This window comes from Lithobates pipiens, unplaced genomic scaffold (genome assembly GCF_037356315.1).
Source record: "Lithobates pipiens isolate NorthernLeopardFrog02 unplaced genomic scaffold, aLitPip1_a1.2 Scaffold_1, whole genome shotgun sequence".
NCBI lineage: Eukaryota > Metazoa > Chordata > Amphibia > Anura > Ranidae > Lithobates > Lithobates pipiens.
This window is the reverse complement of record NW_027507685.1, coordinates 39,920,489-39,937,702: the sequence shown is the minus strand read 5'-3', so window position 1 is coordinate 39,937,702 and position 17,214 is coordinate 39,920,489. Positions and strand designations below refer to the sequence as shown.

Sequence of the window (17,214 nt, the reverse complement as noted above, 5' to 3'; positions counted from 1 at the left end):
CGCCCGCTGCATGGCGGGGGGAGCTGATGCATGTAGCTGCGATGTCCGCCTGCCACCTATGATCACTCTACAGAGAGCCAGACTGGGGATCTGTTAATGTAAACGAACAGATCCCCATTCTGACAGGGAAGTACAGAGTGATAGTCTCTTCCTAGTGATAAGGAACAGTGATCTCTCTGTACTCCCAGTCAGAAACACCTCCCAGGGAACATATTTGTAACCCCTTGATCACCCTTAGTGTTAACCCCTTCCCTGCCAGTGTCTTTTATACAGTAATCAGTGCATTTTTATAGCACTGATAGCTGTATAAATGTCACTGGTCCCAAAAAAAAGTGTGTCAAACGTGTTCGATCTGTCCGCCGCAATGTCACAGTCCTGCTAAACATAGCTGATCACAGCCATTACTAGTAAAAATAATAATAATAATAATAATAATAATAATAATAATAATGGAAATGCCATAAATGTATCCCCTATTTTGTAGACACTAACTTTTGCGCAAATCAATCAATATATGCTTATTGCTATTTTCTTTACCAAAATGATGTAGAAGAATACATATTGGCCTATATTGATGAAGACATTATTTTGGGGGATATGTATTATAGCAAAATGTAAAAAAAAAAAAAAAAAAAAAATAATATCTTTTTTTTCAAAATTGTTGGTCTCTTTTTTTGTTTATAGCGCAAAAAATAAAAACTGCAGGAGGTGATCAAATAAATCCAAAAGAAAGCTCTCTTTGTGGGAAAAAAAAGACCTCAATTTTGTTTGGGTACAATGTCGCACGACTGCGCAATTGGTCAGTTAAAGGAACGCAGTGTGGAATTGCAAAAAATGGCCTGGTCAGTAAATCCTTTTTTTTTTACAGTTAACTTTATTACAATTACAAGTGGTGAACCCCACTCCTTTTGATAGCTTGAGTAGTGAGAGGTACTCTTTATGGAGAGATCAGGGGTCTATTAGAGCTCTGATCTACTCCCAGTTCTCCAAGATGCAGCTGATCAAAAAAAGAGATCGGTTTGATTGGACGTTTCCCTGGCTGTACCAGCCAGGAAAACACAGCACTAAAACAGAAGTGAGGAAATCCTCATGGAGTCCAGCTTCATTCATCACTAAGGAGATCGAGGAATGGATGTTCCTCCTCCTCCTCCTCCGTGCACAGCCGATCTGACTGCTTGCAGTGGTTCCGGGCTTCCCAGAGAAGCTAGAGAGCCTGGGAATGGTGGCGAGAGGTGGGTGGCATCCTTCAGAGTGTAGTAAAAGTGACTGTTCAGTTGCTTAGATTACTTTTACAGTAAAGTCGATAGGTGGCTCTAAAAAACGATATCATGTTCATGGTTGCAGCTAGGATTCTAATATAGCCGCTTCCTTCCGAGGCCATTAATATATGGCCTCTGGGCCAAAAGAGGTTAAGGAACAGCGATCAGCTGACTTCTCGAACTGCCTCTGCAAAACTGAAAGAATTAGTGCCATCGCTTAAAGTTTACATTAACAATTTACCTTAATTTTTTCGCTCTCTTTCTTGACACGCTTACAGTTCTCAATGATGTACACTGTGCTCTTATTAACCTCATTGTCAGCTCGATGTCTTAACCAATCTTCATAGCCCTGTCAGAAAAGTAAAGATGTAATACATTGATCAAGAGCTTCATCTTGACAACTATTTTTAATTCAAACATCTACAGTATGCAGAGCAACAACATTTGCATATATTACACTGAAACGGCATAAGTGAAATCATAGTGAAAAGGAACGGGACTCTGCATACCGAGGACAGCCACAATCAATGGATGAATGAATGAGAAGACACTTCAGCCCGTCTCCTCCCAGGCCATGGACCTCTGATGCATTTCTCCCCACCCACAGGGCTTCGAATCGTACAAGTGGGAGTGCAACACAGCTGTCAGGGTTCTATGTATCGAGAGCAGCCATTGATAAACTGAACTTAATTATAAAAATAAACAGCTGAGCAAAAAAAGAAACCTAGGAATAAAGGAAACACTGAAGGCATTGTCTGCTTGTCCAATATTGCTTAAAACGGTGGCACATGTGTAATATAATATTGACATATGAATGGACAAATGTTAGATGTATCCTAACATCTGAAGCTCTAAAAAATTGCTTGCACATGAAAAAAAAATCCAGCCGATCATTGAATGAAAGCGTTTTTCAAAACAAAATATTTTTCCAAGTGTTTTTCCTTTTATTTATAAAAACACACTACAATTAGGTCCTGGGGGCACTGTGAAACGCGTCAGTTGCTTCTCATTAATTCATCAATGCGGCTGTCCTGTGTGTGCGGTGTCCTGTGTGTGTGGTGTCCCATTCTTTTTCACTATGAAGCACGATATTTTGTTGGTTTGGATGCTTCAATGAGGTGGACTGAAAGAGAATTTCTCTTAAGCTGGCCCACTGGCTGAAAAGAGGAAAAAAAAACAAAAAAAAAACAATAGATTCCTCCATCCACACAAGCAAGGTGGATAAAGGAATTCTTGTTTTTCTAACAGCAGAACTCTCCTCTGTAAGAGCCCGTTCCCACTGAGGCAGCACGACTTGCAGTGCGACTGCCTCAGGCGACCGGGATCCGACTTTAGCAGCGGCTTTTGAAATGACTTCTGTATAGAAGTCAATGCAAGTCGCCCCAAAAGTCGTACAGGAACCTTTTTCTAAGTCGGAGCGACTTGAGTCGCTCCGATTAGAACGGTTCCACGGCATAGAGCGGGACGCGACTTGTCAGGCGGCTAAGTCGCCTGACGGGTTGCCCCTGTGTGAACCGACCCTCAGAGTACATTGATCAGTGGATGCAGCCGCTAATCGACAATGTTTTCAAACAACCCCATTCGACAAAAGTCAATCTAACAATAGACTACTGGCAGAAAAAATTTAAATAATTCAACACTCAGATATCTCTCCCTGTGTTACTTTAAAATAACAAGAGCAGCTACTAATATATTATAATAGTAATATATATATATATATATATATATATATATATATATATATATATATATATATATATATATATATATATATATATATATATATATATATATATATATATATATATATATATATATATATATATAATATCTAAAATACTAAAGAATAATAAAATACCAAAGCAGAAATATGACACAGCAACAAATACCATATAATTAGCAGCACTAAAATAATCCAAACGTTTTAGGATTTATTAAAAGTTCACTAAAATAGTTAAAGTAGTATGAAGTCCATTTGATATATAAAAACAAAGATACACAGAGGGCGTGCAAAGTAATCACGAAACTAGTGAGGGCCTGACCATGCAGCAACCTATATAGTCGGCTTTCCTCCTTACCCGAGAACACCGCTGGAGCGGTGAGAGGTAGTCCAGAATATCGACTTGTGTTACACGATTTTGAATCACATTGTACGTATGCAATCTTAAGGAAACCTATAATAAATACCCTTTAGTACTGGACTACGCTATGTGTATCTTTGTGCTCTGCTTGTGATGAGCAAACCTCTAGATGGATTACATGCAGAGAGCTGACAACACACATTGCAAGCCAAGTGTATAACCCAGGATCATCTGACCGCGTGTATGCAGTGAGCAGACATCACCCATTGACAGATAAGCATATAACCCAGTATTATCTGGTAAGTGCATTTCCTAAGGGGATTGTGACACGTGCAGTGTGGAGGAGGTGAGTGTTTTGAATTACTATCTGCAACGTTTTTTCTGTGATGGACAATCCTACATTTACATCTGCCTCATTTTATATACAGTATAAAGTGGACTTCATACTTAATTATTTTGGTGAACTTTTAACAAATCCTAAAACGTTTGGATTATTTTAGCGCTGCTAATGTTATGGTATTTGTTGCTGTGACATATTTCTGCTTTAACAATAGACTACTGTCAAACTGGAACAGCTACACATGGTTCAACAGCGAACAGCCAAATTTTGATCCATCTAAGACCTGCTTTGTTTCCTACTTCAGTGTTGGTGGCGACTGAGGCTGCAATTAAGGATAAATCTGTCCAACAGGGACATAGATATACAGATTTCCTTTTTCCTTTATTAGGCTAAAGAAAAGTTTGAACAGCTCCAATTTTTTATGGTCATCTTTTCATTGCACTAATTAACTGTGGCAATTTCTAGTACTGTCATCCCAATATGTTTTAGGAGTTGGATTTATTTTCTGGAGTTTTACAGGGATGTTATTTCAACTAACAACATCTTTGCCACTGTGGTCACAGCGATGCACAAAAAATAAAAACCACTGGTGGAATAGTGTCTTAAAGTAGAAAAAGAAGCTAGTTGATCCAGTCTTGATTGTTTCAAAAGAAGAACTCCAGCCAAGCAGCTAAAAACATAGCACTGAAATATTTATAAGTGAACTCTTTTACCTCCCACAATGTAATTCTGTCTGGTCACTGCTTTGATACAACCCAACCAATTATCCCCGAGGTCGGCGTCACTGTTCAGAGTTGCCAGCACATTGCAGATTTTTCCTAAGCAGCAACTGCCACAAAGCCCAGTAACTGAAACATGTTATAAGGCCCCTTTCACACTGAGGCACTTTGCAGGCGCTAGAGTGCTTAAAAATAGTGCCTGCAAAGTGCCTTCCAACAGCTGCTGCTGTATCTGCAGTGTAAAAGCATGAGGGCTTTCACACTGGAGCGGTGCGCTTGCAGGATGCTGAAAAATGTCCTGCAAGCCACATCTTTGGAGTGCTGTAGGAGTGGTATATTTACCGCTCCTAAAATGCCCCTTCCCATTGAAAACAATGGGGCAGCGCTCCAAACCCGCCTGCAAAGCGCCACTGCAGCGGCGCTTTGCGGGCGAGTTTAACCCTTTTCGGCCGCTAGCGGGGGGGTAAAACTGCCCCGCTAGTGGCCGAAAAGCGCCGCTAAATATAGCGCCGCATTACCGCCAGCGCACCCAGCGCCTCAGTGTGACAGTAGCTTTACTGTTTATGTCTAAAACGTATCGTGTTGTTATTAATCCATATGCACTACCTACCTCTACAGATCAAGAAGTTACTAATAGCAGATGGAGCAAAAGAGACCCAAAGATTGTAAAAGCTGCTCATTTAAATAATTTTATATTTGAACGCTATTGGTGAAGAAAGTTCCCCAGGATCCCCAAGATGAAACAAGCATCGGTGAGTTCATTACCTGTTTGATAGCAGTTACTGTGATAACAAAAAAAAGAGGAAGGCCACTTGTTACTGGGCTTGTTGGTGTATCAACAATTGCCTAAAAAGAAAAAAGGCACAAAAAGGTTGTTAAAGAGATTACAAAACACTAAATAAAGACACTACAGCAGACTGCAAATTTCCGAGAAGATAAAACAATATGCACACCGTACAACATTGTAAAAATTTGTTAGTTTTGGATTAAAACATACAAAAAAAATACAGAAATATCTGAAAGTAATGTTTATATTGTTCACATGAGCAGAAAGCCTGTGTGATTAAAGCTCACCACACACATTCCTATCTATCCCTACAATATCATTTAGGTCTAGCAGCAACTATGCAGTGCAAAGGCCTGCTGACAGGATACAAACTGAATCGCTAGTTTAGGTCTTCTGGTTACGTTTTGGTAAGGGCTTGTTCATGCAGACACAGAAGTCCACACATTGTAAAAAAAGATGTTACTCACCATAAAATCAATTAATGGACACAGCCTCCCTTCATTCTCGACCATAAGGATTATATAGCGCCACCTACAGGAGTAGGACACTAATCAGAACATCCTGCCTATGGGCAGTCCTAGCTGATATAAACCCCCTCTCTGTTATTGGCAAGCTAGCTAGTCAGAAAACGGTACAAGAAAAAAAAAAAAAAAAAAGGAGGGATGGGTGCTGTGTCTGTCAATTAACCCAGAAAAAGGTTTTTACACTTAGCAACAGAAAATCCCATTATCTCATACATTCTTTGATTAATACAGCTTCTCTTTATTCTTGACAACAGGGATGTTCCAAAGCAGTGCCTCAAGAGGGATGGCAAACAAAAGCAGGAGTGAAAAGGCAACCACCCACAAATGGAAAAAATAAAAAATAAAAAACAGAGGAAATAAGGATTCTCAAACAGTCATCTGCAAAACCTTGCGGCCAAAACAAGCGTCCAAAGATGCAAAAGCATCAACCTGATAAAAGGTTAACAGAAGACCAAGTAACCCCCCTCACAAACTTGAGACACAGGTGCCTATGCCTGATGTCGGAATGGCCAAGAGGCACTAATTGCCCTGGTGGCACGTGCCATAATGGGGAAGGGAGGAGCCCAACCCTTAAATGGCATAAGTCTGAAATACAGTCTGTGTGATCCAATAAGAAATGGTGGCAAAGGAGGAAGCCAGGCCTTTTTGTGTACGGTCTATGATCGCAAAAACAAAATCCAACCTCCAGAAAGAAGCCATACCAATCAGGTACATAGGAACTGCCTGGACCGTTACCAAGAAGTGCAGCACAACTTCCTTAGGGTGCAAAGGACATGGACAGAGCAGGTAGGACAATGTCCTCATTCAGATTTATATCAGATACCACTTTTGGAAGAAAAGAAGGACATGGACGGAGAATTTCCTTATCCTTGTGCAAGAACAAATAAGGAAACCTACAAGACAAGTCCACTCGCTCCAACATGTAGCACACAAATCAAGCAGTGCATGACCAAGGGACATTCAACAAAGACTGTAAGGGTAGAGATTCAAACCTTTATGGTACTCAAGGCAAGCTTGTGCTCAACACCCTATTGGAGAAAGGTCAAAATTCGAAACACTGAGAAGGAACATGGATGGACACCCGTAGCCTCACACAACAAGACATAACCCTTCAAAGTACAATGATAAATCTTTTAATAGGTAGATTTTCACACCTTTCACATGATAGCGAACACTAAGTCAGACAACTCGCTGTCTCTCAGAGCCAGGCTTTTAATAGCCAGACTGTTTAAGTCAAAGCAGGGACCAGTTGGTCAAGGGCAGGGTGGAGAATTGGGCCTCGAGACCTAAGATATTCCCGAAGAGGCAGCCAGCAGGGAATCTTCCCAACCAGCAGTACCACTTCGGCGTACCATGGTCAACAAAGCCAATCTGGAGAAACTAGAATGACCGGAATCCCTTCAGCCTCTAACCTCAGTAGTAGCTGAGGGAAAATCTGAGAGGAGGAAACAGAAATTAAGAAGATAAAGGCCCTATGGTGCCGCCAGAGCTTCGGTTGCTCCCTCCAAGGGATTCCTCACTCTTTCCACAAACCTCAACACATTCCTGTTGAGGCAAGATGTCAGAAGAACCACATCCGGGTGCCCCACAGCAGACAGATCTGACAAAACATGTCTGGGTGCAGGGACCATGCCCCCTGATCCAGCATCTGATGACATAGTCTGCCAGACAGTTTTCTATGCCTGGAATGCACATGGTGGAGAGAGCAGACACGTGACTCTCTGTCCATCAAAGAAAGTCTTTAGGCTCCTACTGCACTTCTAGTACTGCAATTGGTGGTTATAGAGGAATCTCTGGCCAACCATTCTAGACATAACCTGACTGCAGGAAGCTCCAGAACTTTGATCGGCAATCAAGCCTCCTCCAAGAGCCCTGAGCCGATCTCAACCCCAGGACTCTTTCCTAGTCAGAAAGGCTGGGCTTCCTTGTGCCATTCGTTGTGATCACCATGAGGGAGAAATTACTTCCCACCCAGAAGAGATGAAGACTGGACCCACCAAAGAAGGAAGGTCCTGGTCAACAGACCACTTTGAAAATGGTCACCATGAAACTTAGAACCTTGCTGCAAGATCACAGGGAAGACCACTTGCGTGACAGCAGTAGCTGAACCTCAATCTGAAGTTTCTATAGCTTGTCCGAACGTAAGGAAAACCTTGGCTTGCACCAAATAGGGTATGAGGATTCAGATACTCCAGCATCATGGTCGGGGTCAGAGTGGACTTCTTGAGGTTCAGGACCAATCCAAAGTCCTGCAGAGTGTACATAGTGATCGCCACATTGTCCATCAGTGCAGAGCGAGTCTTGGCTCGCAGGAGTAGATTGTCCAGATAGCCCATCATGGCAATCCCCTGGTGTCCCAATCAGGCTAATAGCACCTTGATAAAACCGGAGGAGTCCAGGCCAAAAGGCAAGAGCCAAAAACTGATAAAATGCTCGTCCCCAACTGCAAAGCGTAATTCCCTGTACACACAGTCGGACTTTCCGACGGAAAATGTGCGATCGGACTGTGTTGTCGGAAATTCCGATCGTGTGTGGGCTCAATCTGACTTTTTCCATCGGAATTTCCGACGCACAAAATTTGAGATCTGGATCTAAAATTTTCCGACAACAAAATCCAATCGTTTAAATTCCGATCATGTGTAGACAATTCTGACGCACAAAGTGCCACGCATGTTTAGAATAAATTGTGAGATGAAAGCTTTTGGCTACTGGCCTTTTATAGTCCCGTCGTATGTGGTTTACGACACCTCGTTCTGAACGATTGGATTTTCCAACAACTTTGTGCGACCGTGTGTATGCAAGACGAGCTTTAGTCGGAATGTCCGACCATGTGTAGAGGGCATAAGAAGCGCCGGTGGCCAGCACAATACGTGAATGCGCAAGTATGAATCCTTAATGCGGAGGTCCACCCACCGCTGCAAAAATTAAAAGCCAGCAGCTGCTGACTTAATAAATCAGACACTTATCTGTCCTGGAATCCAGCAATGTCGGGTGCTGCCACCTCCATTGTGAGTAAGGGAACCCGGCAGTGTAGCCTTTCGGGTTTATGCTGGGAACCCTACTGCGCATGCGCGAGGCTCCGTTACTCGCTCTTACTGGCTCGGCAATCTGGGAATGAGGAGGGAGCCCCGCGATGATGTCAATAACCGCAGCTGAGGCTCCCAGAAGTGGGAACAGCATATTTGTGAAAGACTGGTATCCTGTCCCCTCGCCCCCCCCCCCCCCCCCCCCCATCCAAAAGGTGTCAAATGTGGCATCTAATGGGGGAAGGAGTACAATGAGCAGAAGTTCCACTTTTGGAATGTAGGTCAGGAAATGCCCTTGAAGGGAGGCCTAAAGGTGGGGTGGAGAGAAACAAAGATTGGAAGTCAAGAAATTCTCCGGTGGACAGGAATGAAATTCTATCTTGTAGCCAGACACAACCAGTTTCTGGATCCACTTGTCAAAGAACAGAGAGGTCCACAGGCCTCTGAACCAACAAAGATGACCCCCTCACCCTTGAAATGGGTGGGGGCAAGCCTTCATGCTAAGGAGGACTTGTCTGCAGGCTTCTTGTTCTTGTGGACTCAGGAACATTGTGTGACACACGTGGGGGCCTTGAAGTGCTTGAATCTCTTGTCCGAGGAACCAGAATGAAAAAGCCACTCTGCTTATGGTGAGGCTCCTTCCCCCTTCTTAGCCTGTGGGAGAAAAGTACACTTCTCACTAGTAATATTCTGGATGGTGTCATGGGCCTTTTGATGTTTGTTCCACAGACCAATTGAGGTTGGACAGCAATGGGGCCACATTTAATCTCTTGCCACACATAAACCTAAGGCCCTAGACCAACTAGTCCACAAGTTGGACGTAAACCAGGGAGATCTGCCCTTTACCAAGACCCTGGTGTAAGAACTCAAGCCGCTCAGTAAGTGTCAGATACATGGGCCAGGGCCAAAACAGAATGCAATGCCAAGCCAGCACTCAAACTTTGTTTCCTCAAAAGGACAACACACTGAAAAAGGCTTAGGGACCATAAAAAGGAGCCTTTCAAACATTCCCAATCTTTGTAAACAAGTTTATCAAATTAAGCCGAATAAGCTGGCTTGTGGGCACCACAGCGGACGACCACTATTTCAGAAGCCCCTGAGGCAAATCTCAAAACCCAGGAAACTGCCCTCGCATACGAGAAACACCAGAAGCAAATAAAATAAGTTAATAAACGTGGTTACAACAAAAACGGCTGCTGTGTAAGCCCAGGTCCATGGTCGCCCATGCGTATACTTCTTGGGGACCAACCCAACATTACCACCCACTAATCAACAAAAAAATAGCCACTGTAGACACAAAATAGCCGCAGGCCAAGATAAACCAAGGATGGCTGCCATGGCTCCAGCAGCCACCCACAAAGTGTTCAATCCCCTCAGAAAGAACAAACCCCATCGGAGCCCAGAGTTAGGGTCCCCCATTCCATAGCCACGCAAGTGGAAACAGCAGGCAGACTCAAGGGCAAAGGAAAAGATGGAGGTGGCAGAGGGGAGTGGGGGAGGAACTGACAGTAGAGACCCAAGACCTGGAAGGGACCGCACAGGGCCAACCACCTCAGGAGTACCCACGTCCCATACCACTGCTGAGGAAGCAGGGAGGCCTCTACTTCCCACAGATTCACTTCCTATCAAGGTAGGGGGCTGTTGGCCAGGGTAACACTGACACAGGACTACAAGCACCCAGTCATCTGTGCCCTCGCGAGACATTTAACTCACCGACTGTCATGGTGCAGGATGAAGCCAACCCAACTTGTAGCTAAAATGTCTGTGTGCACTGGGTAGCCAGTCTGGGATGACTACTGGATTTAGATTATCAAACCTGTTATCCAGCTAGGCTGTTGATTGAAGAGCTATGCAGGAAAAAAATCCCAGGAAAAGAAAGAAAGAAAGAAAAAAGTATTGATTCATACATCCCAGCAGGGAACTAGATCTTTGCTTTTTAAACACTAGGCAGAAATAACTGGATTGCCTATAGCGGGGAGGGGGGGGTTACCCAGTAGGAGTGTCCAAATGTGGTGCAGTGTTTTTTCTGCCTAGTGTCCTACTCCTGTAGGTGGTGCTACATAAACCTTATGGTCAGAAGAAAATCTGTGTCCATCAATGAAAGTAAGAGAACATGAGTGTGTGTATTTCTGCACCCAGGAGTCTCAGGTAATGCATACAGTCCTAGTACAAATCAATGACCGACTGCAGCTGTATGCGTATAACCTCACATATGAGCATACAGGGATGTGTATCCTTGGGCACAGACTGTTATTAGGTCATTTATTATTAACTGTATGCTTGCAGATGCTTGGATGTGCGTACAACTGCCCCTTGTCATCAATTTGTGTGCTGAGACTCTGGAAGGGGACCTTCGGCAAAATGTTAAAAAAAAAAAAAAATTGAAAAAAAGTGATGCACGATGGCTGTCGGGGTCTGCAGGCAGGGGCTTATCGGAATCTGGAAGCCCCCTTAATAAGGGGGCCCCCAGAATCCAGCCCCCCACCCTAGGTGAATGAGTATGTGGTAAATCATACCCCTAACCATTCACCTAAAAAAAGAAAAAAAAAAAAAAGTGTCAAAAATAAACTACACAGGTTTTTAAAGTATTTTATTAAGGCAGTGCTGGCTCTTCTCCCTCTTCTGGCGATGTCTTCTCCCCCCTCTGCACATCTTCTCGCTCTGTTCTTTTTCCGAGGTTGACTCGATGCAATCTCCTGGTGTAATGGTGGGTCCACCCTGTGCAATGACTTATACTGGCATGGGGCGGGGCCACCGGATGACGCAATTTGGAAGACACACCCCTTGTGACATCAGCATCCATCATGTCCCGGACGGTGATGTCACAAGGGGTGTGGCCTCCCAATTGCGTTATTGGCTGACCCCACCCCATGCAGACCCAGCATTAAATCTGGAGATCGCGTCGAGTCAACATCGGAAGAAGAACAGAACAGAGAGAGAAAACCTGACAAAAGAGTGAGAAGACAGTGGAGACAGTAGAAGAACTGGAGAGGGGAAAAGGACCGGCAGAGGGAGAAGAAGTCACCAGAAGAGCCGGAGCTGCCTTAATAAAATACTTTAAAAAAACAGTGTAGTGTGTTTATTTTTGGCACTTTATTTTTTAATTTTTTTAGGTGAATGAGTAGGGGTACAGATGTATCAAAAGCGCCGATGTAAAAACATCTGTGTGTGTGAGGCCTAATCACAATCATTATCTTTGCAGTGACCACAACTTCTTATGTGGGACATTTTCACAATGGTGGTAATTATTTGACAGATATGTCATGACCATAGATAAACACAGTAGCAAGCTTATCTCATTTGTGGAATCCATAGGAGTATCAGCACTTATCTCAGATTTAGGTAGATGCCGTTTCAAAGTGTCCAATATCTTTCTGGTACAATCTCCATACTGGAGTTCTTGGGTCTACACATCTGACACTTTATTTACAGGGGGGTTTCACTCTCCTTGCTGGGATTTTTAATTTACTGTATTGGAGGATGCGTGAGAAGAAGTTGGAACATCCAAAAGGCGATTGAAGGAAATCCTGCATCCCATGTTTGTAACTCATTCTATGATGCTCCACCTCCAAGTAAACTGCTTAAAGGGCAACTCCACCTAATAAAATAATATCATTCCCCCTTTGGGTGATCCATGTACATTGCAGGGAATTTAACAAAATGTGTTGTCGAATCCTACCTTTTGTTATTCTGAAGAAATAGCTCTTGATCTGTGTTCATGTGGAATGTAATTCTAATGGGAGTGATTTTAGAACGATCAATTAGCTGCTGCACCTGCAGGGCTAAAATAAGGTAAGGCAGGGTCGGCATCCCTTTGGACATGATTTAACTTTGGGAGCATCTCCCCCCAAAAAAAACTGCATTTTTTGTTGTAGGGGATGCCCAAAAATCAGATTTGTATCTTACTGCAAACTTTTTGAAAAATCGGTAGGCCAATCACAAAAGAAGCAAATGATATTTCTGGGGGGCGTTCTGTATATCAGCTGTGTACTGAATGCCTTCAGGTTGCCAGATTGCATTGCACTGTACAGAAAGGTATAGTACTGTAGAGTGAAAAGGAAAGATATTTAAGAACATTAAATTACAATATAACTTGTTTTGAAAATGTATATAGTAGACTATTTTTATTTTATTTTTTTCCCCACGAAAGTGGAGTTGCCCTTTAAAGCGGGAGTCCGCCGGGACTCCGCGTTTTTTTTTTTTGTTTTTTTTTAAAAGCCAGCAGCTACAAATACTGCAGCTGCTGACTTTTAAAATAGTGACACTTACCTGTCCAGCGCGCCCGCGATGTCGGCACCCGTAGCCGATCTCTAGATCGTCTCTCGGGTGCTGCCGCCGCCATCTTGGGTATGGGAATCAGGAAATGGAGCCTTTCGGCTTCATTTCCCGGTTCCCTACTGCGCATGCGCGAGTCGCGCTGCGCAATAAGGACGGTCCCCGCTGCCTCTGGGATCTGTGTGTTTCCCAGCAGGCAGCGGGGCACTTGCGGAAAGGGACGGGCACTTGCGGCCCCTTTCCGCAGAGAGCTATCCCGGAAGTGGGTGCAGATACCTGTACTGTACAGGTATCTGCACCCCCCTCCCCCCTGAAAGGTGTCAATTGTGGCGCCGGAGGGGGGGAGGGTTCCGATGAGCGGAAGGTCCACTTTAGGGTGGACCTCCGCTTTAAGGCCTCATTCACACAGGCCTATCAATCCAAACACCTGTGCAGATGGCGCCTTCATGCACATGGGGTGCACAGTTTTGTGCATTTACATACAGGCAGTCCCATTTGCGTGTATTGGGACACAGAGCCTATAGAGACATAGCCTCTGGTCCCAATTTGACAGTGAATGAGGCCTTAAAGTGGGGTGCCCCCTAAAAAAAAAAAAAAAAAAAAAAAAAAGTCAGCAGCTACAAATACTGCAGCTGCTGACTTAATAAAAATCGGACACTTACTTGTCCCAGGGTCCACTGATGTGGGGGGAACAAAGCCCCCCCTCGTTCCCCGCTCCACTGTCATTCTTAATGTGGGTACCTGGCTGTGGCTTCACAGCTGGGCACCCACTGCCCATGAGCGAGAAGCGCAGGGCGCCGTGATACACCGCACAGTCATCTGGGACACGCGACAGGTCCCAGGTGACTGTGCGGCGCAAGGGGAAGTGATGTCACCAGCCCGGGCAAGGAAGAAGGCAGACTACGAGGAACCCCCTAGCAACAGGTATTTAGAGGCGATTTTTTTTTTTTTTTTTAAGAATTTTAAACAATTTTTTTTTTTTTTTGGTGGCAACACCACTTTAAAGTGGTTATTTTGTTCTTGTATATGGAAGAGGAATGATATGAAACTTTACAAGATATAATATTTACATAGTCCTTATTAAACACAATGTTAAAAGAGAAATTTCAGGTTTGGTATATTCTCTACTGCTTGGACCAATGTAACTATGTATACACCATACCTGCCCGATGGCCCTGGAAGCTGGAAATCACTCAAGTAGACCTCTCCACTTTAGTGAACCCCACTTGCATTCGGGTCTCATGATAAGCAGATGCCCTGCATGCATTTTCTGAATGAATGCAAAGCGTTCACCGATTGGATGAGGTGGAGAACGTGACATTACCACCCCACCTGTCCACCACTTCCAATCAGAGAACGCTTTGCTTTCATTCAGAAAATGCACCGTATTCTCTGAATGGTGCCCATGCTGAGCACCCCACCTCCTGTGTTCAGAATGCAGCATATTTCCAGCTTATAGGGGCATCGGCAAGGTATGGTATATTCAGCGTTGCATTGCTCCAAGCTGGACCAATATAACTACGTAGAACATGCCGATGCCTGGACCTAGTCTTTAAAATTGCTTGTATGTGTCCAAGCCGGACCAATATAACTGTGTATAAAATATCCATACCTGGAATTCTTCTTTAAATGTATAAAATACTTTTGCTCACAAAATGACTAAAATATAATTAAAGGGAAAATCTATCCAAAGCTTGTAATAAGTTACAGATGGAGTCCAGATAGCTGAATCATGGCTTCTTATATATCTCTTGCAGCCCCAGTGGTGAGATCTCCCCTCCTAAAAAGAGTCCCAATACAGTATCTCACAAAAGTGAGTACACCCCTCACATTTTTTGTAAATATTTTCATATATCTTTTCATGTGACAACACTGAAGAAATTACACTTTGCTACAATGTAAAGTAATGAGTGTACAGCTTGTATAACAGTGTAAATTTGTTGTGCCCTCAAAATAACTCAACACGCAGCCATTAATGTCTAAACCGCTGGCAACAAAAGTAAGTACACCCCTAAGTGAAAACGTCCAAAATGGGTTCAATTAGCCATTTTACCTCCCTGGTGTCATGTGACTCGTTGGTGTTAAAAGGTCTCAGGTGGGTTAAATTTTGTGTTATTGCTCTCACTCTCTCATACTAGTCACTGGAAGTTTAACATGGCACCTCATGGCAAAGAACACTCTGAGGATCTGAAAGAATTGTTGGTCACACAAAGATGGTCCAAACCCAGTGATGGTGAACCTTGGCACCCCAGATGTTTTGAAACTACATTTCCCATGATGCCCAGCTACACTACAGAGTGAATGCACATCATGAGAAATGTAATTTTAAAAACATCTGGAGTGTCAAGGTTCACCATCACAGGTCTAGGCTATAAGAAGATTGCCAAGACCCTGAAACTGAGCTGCAGCGTGGTGGCCAAGACCATACAGCGGTTTAACAGGACAGGTTCCACTCAGAACAGGACTCGCCATGTTCGAACAAAAAAAGTTAAGTGCACATGCTCAGCATCATATCCAGAGGTTGTCTTTGGGAAATAGATGTACGAGTGCTGCCAAGGTTGAAGGGGTGGGGGTGGGGGGGGGGGGGGGGGTCAGCCTGCCAGTGCTCAGACCATATGCTGCACACTGCATCAAATTGGTCTGCATGGCTATCTTCCTAGAAGGAGTACAAAGACAAGTGTGTCTTACAGTCAAGCATGGTGGTGGGAGTGTTATAGCCTGGAGCTGCATGAGTGCTGCCGACACTGGGGAGCTACAGATCAGAGCAGGATCCCCTATCTTCAGAGACTGGGCTGCAGGGCAGTATTCCAACATGATAACGACCCCAAACACACTGCAAGACCACTGCTTTGCTAAACAATCTGGGAGGTAAAATAGATGTCAGAAACATTCAAAAAAGTTGTTACTGCTGAGTACCCCCAGATATATACAAAAAACTAAAATAATTAACACCCAGGAGGGAAATTTGATCCATTTACCTCTCTGCAATGTCCTTTTAACTGCATCTTTAAGAACTTGTTCACATTATGTGCAGAACAGATCAACGCTGGCTCAACACAAGTGCAAGAAGAAAATAATTAGTTTTTTTGTGTCTTCTATGCTCTGTTCACACCACAATGCTGTGTTGAGGTGGGTTCCGGCCGTGGCATACAAAATACAGGCTTACTGCATTTTTTTTCACTGCTCTTAACGTCAGCGCATCTCATTGCCGTTGTGCATAGAGATGAAGCAAGTGTAATTTTGTTATAAGGCTAGGTACACATCTGTGAAGGGAAGAGTGTACTCCCAAAATACTGAATGTGGTTTGCAGCACCTGAAAATGCAAGGTGCAAAATGAATGGGCTGATGCGCCAGTGCAAAATGCGGCTCTCAGTGCCACATAGATTTGAAACTAGCCTAAGGCAACAAATGTTAACAATGCACGACTCCTTCCTTTACCACTCTTACACAATGGGCACCGGTCTGCATGTTAAAATGGCCTATTTTAGCATGCAGGTGGGTGTGAACAAGTCCTAAATCATGCTGTGCATTTAACCACATTAAAATCCAAAGAATAGAAAACTTACCTGTACTAAGAAGATTATAAGAAAATAAAAGTTTGCAATTCTTCTAAACTGCTCAAACAGGTTTTTTGGGATGAAGTTCCACACAGTGTACTGCAAGAGAAAACAAAAGACAATGACTTTCTAAACATAGCACTATGGCCTTCGATTAAAAAAAATATAATAAAATATATATAAATTACACACAGTAACCTATAATTATTAGCGGTCTTGTAGTCCCACAAATATCTGTTCCTACCAGTGAAATCCACCTAATGTAGCTTCTGTTGATAGTGGGGCAACAATGCTGCATTGCTCCTGAACACAGAGCAGTCGCCTACTTGCATTGCAGAGGGATGGGAAAAAAAAAAAAAAAAAGTTACAGGGGGCATGGCTATCAGCATCGTCACTGCTGATACACCAGCCTCTACACTTTTAGGCCTCTTGCACACTGCAGCTTGAAAAAGCTCATTACAGCATTTTTTTTTTGAACTGAGCTAAAATACAGCCCCATGTATTGGCATGTGCCTATGCACACAGGCACCGTGCATTCTTCAGTAAAAAAAAAAAATTATATATATATATATATATATATACACATATATACACATATATACACACACACACACACACACACACACATACATACATACATATATAT

At 43.4% G+C, this 17,214-nt stretch overlaps 1 protein-coding gene across 5 annotated transcripts in view; it reads right to left on the bottom strand.

Annotated features, from left to right (window-relative positions):
- Nucleotides 1-17,214, bottom strand: part of ATP11C (ATPase phospholipid transporting 11C (ATP11C blood group)) — a 219,053-nt gene that overhangs the window by 125,253 nt on the left and 76,586 nt on the right. For all 5 annotated transcript variants that reach the window (XR_013277047.1, XM_077489893.1, XM_077489767.1 and 2 more), the window contains exons 3-5: nucleotides 16,578-16,667; nucleotides 5,165-5,245; nucleotides 1,501-1,608 (exon numbers count right to left, since the gene is read on the bottom strand). Coding sequence is in view for 4 of the 5 variants with exons in the window: in XM_077489893.1 (XP_077346019.1) it covers nucleotides 1,501-1,608; nucleotides 5,165-5,245; nucleotides 16,578-16,667 (279 nt within the window). In the remaining variant the exon portion in view is untranslated. The remainder of the gene's footprint in view (nucleotides 1-1,500; nucleotides 1,609-5,164; nucleotides 5,246-16,577; nucleotides 16,668-17,214) is intronic.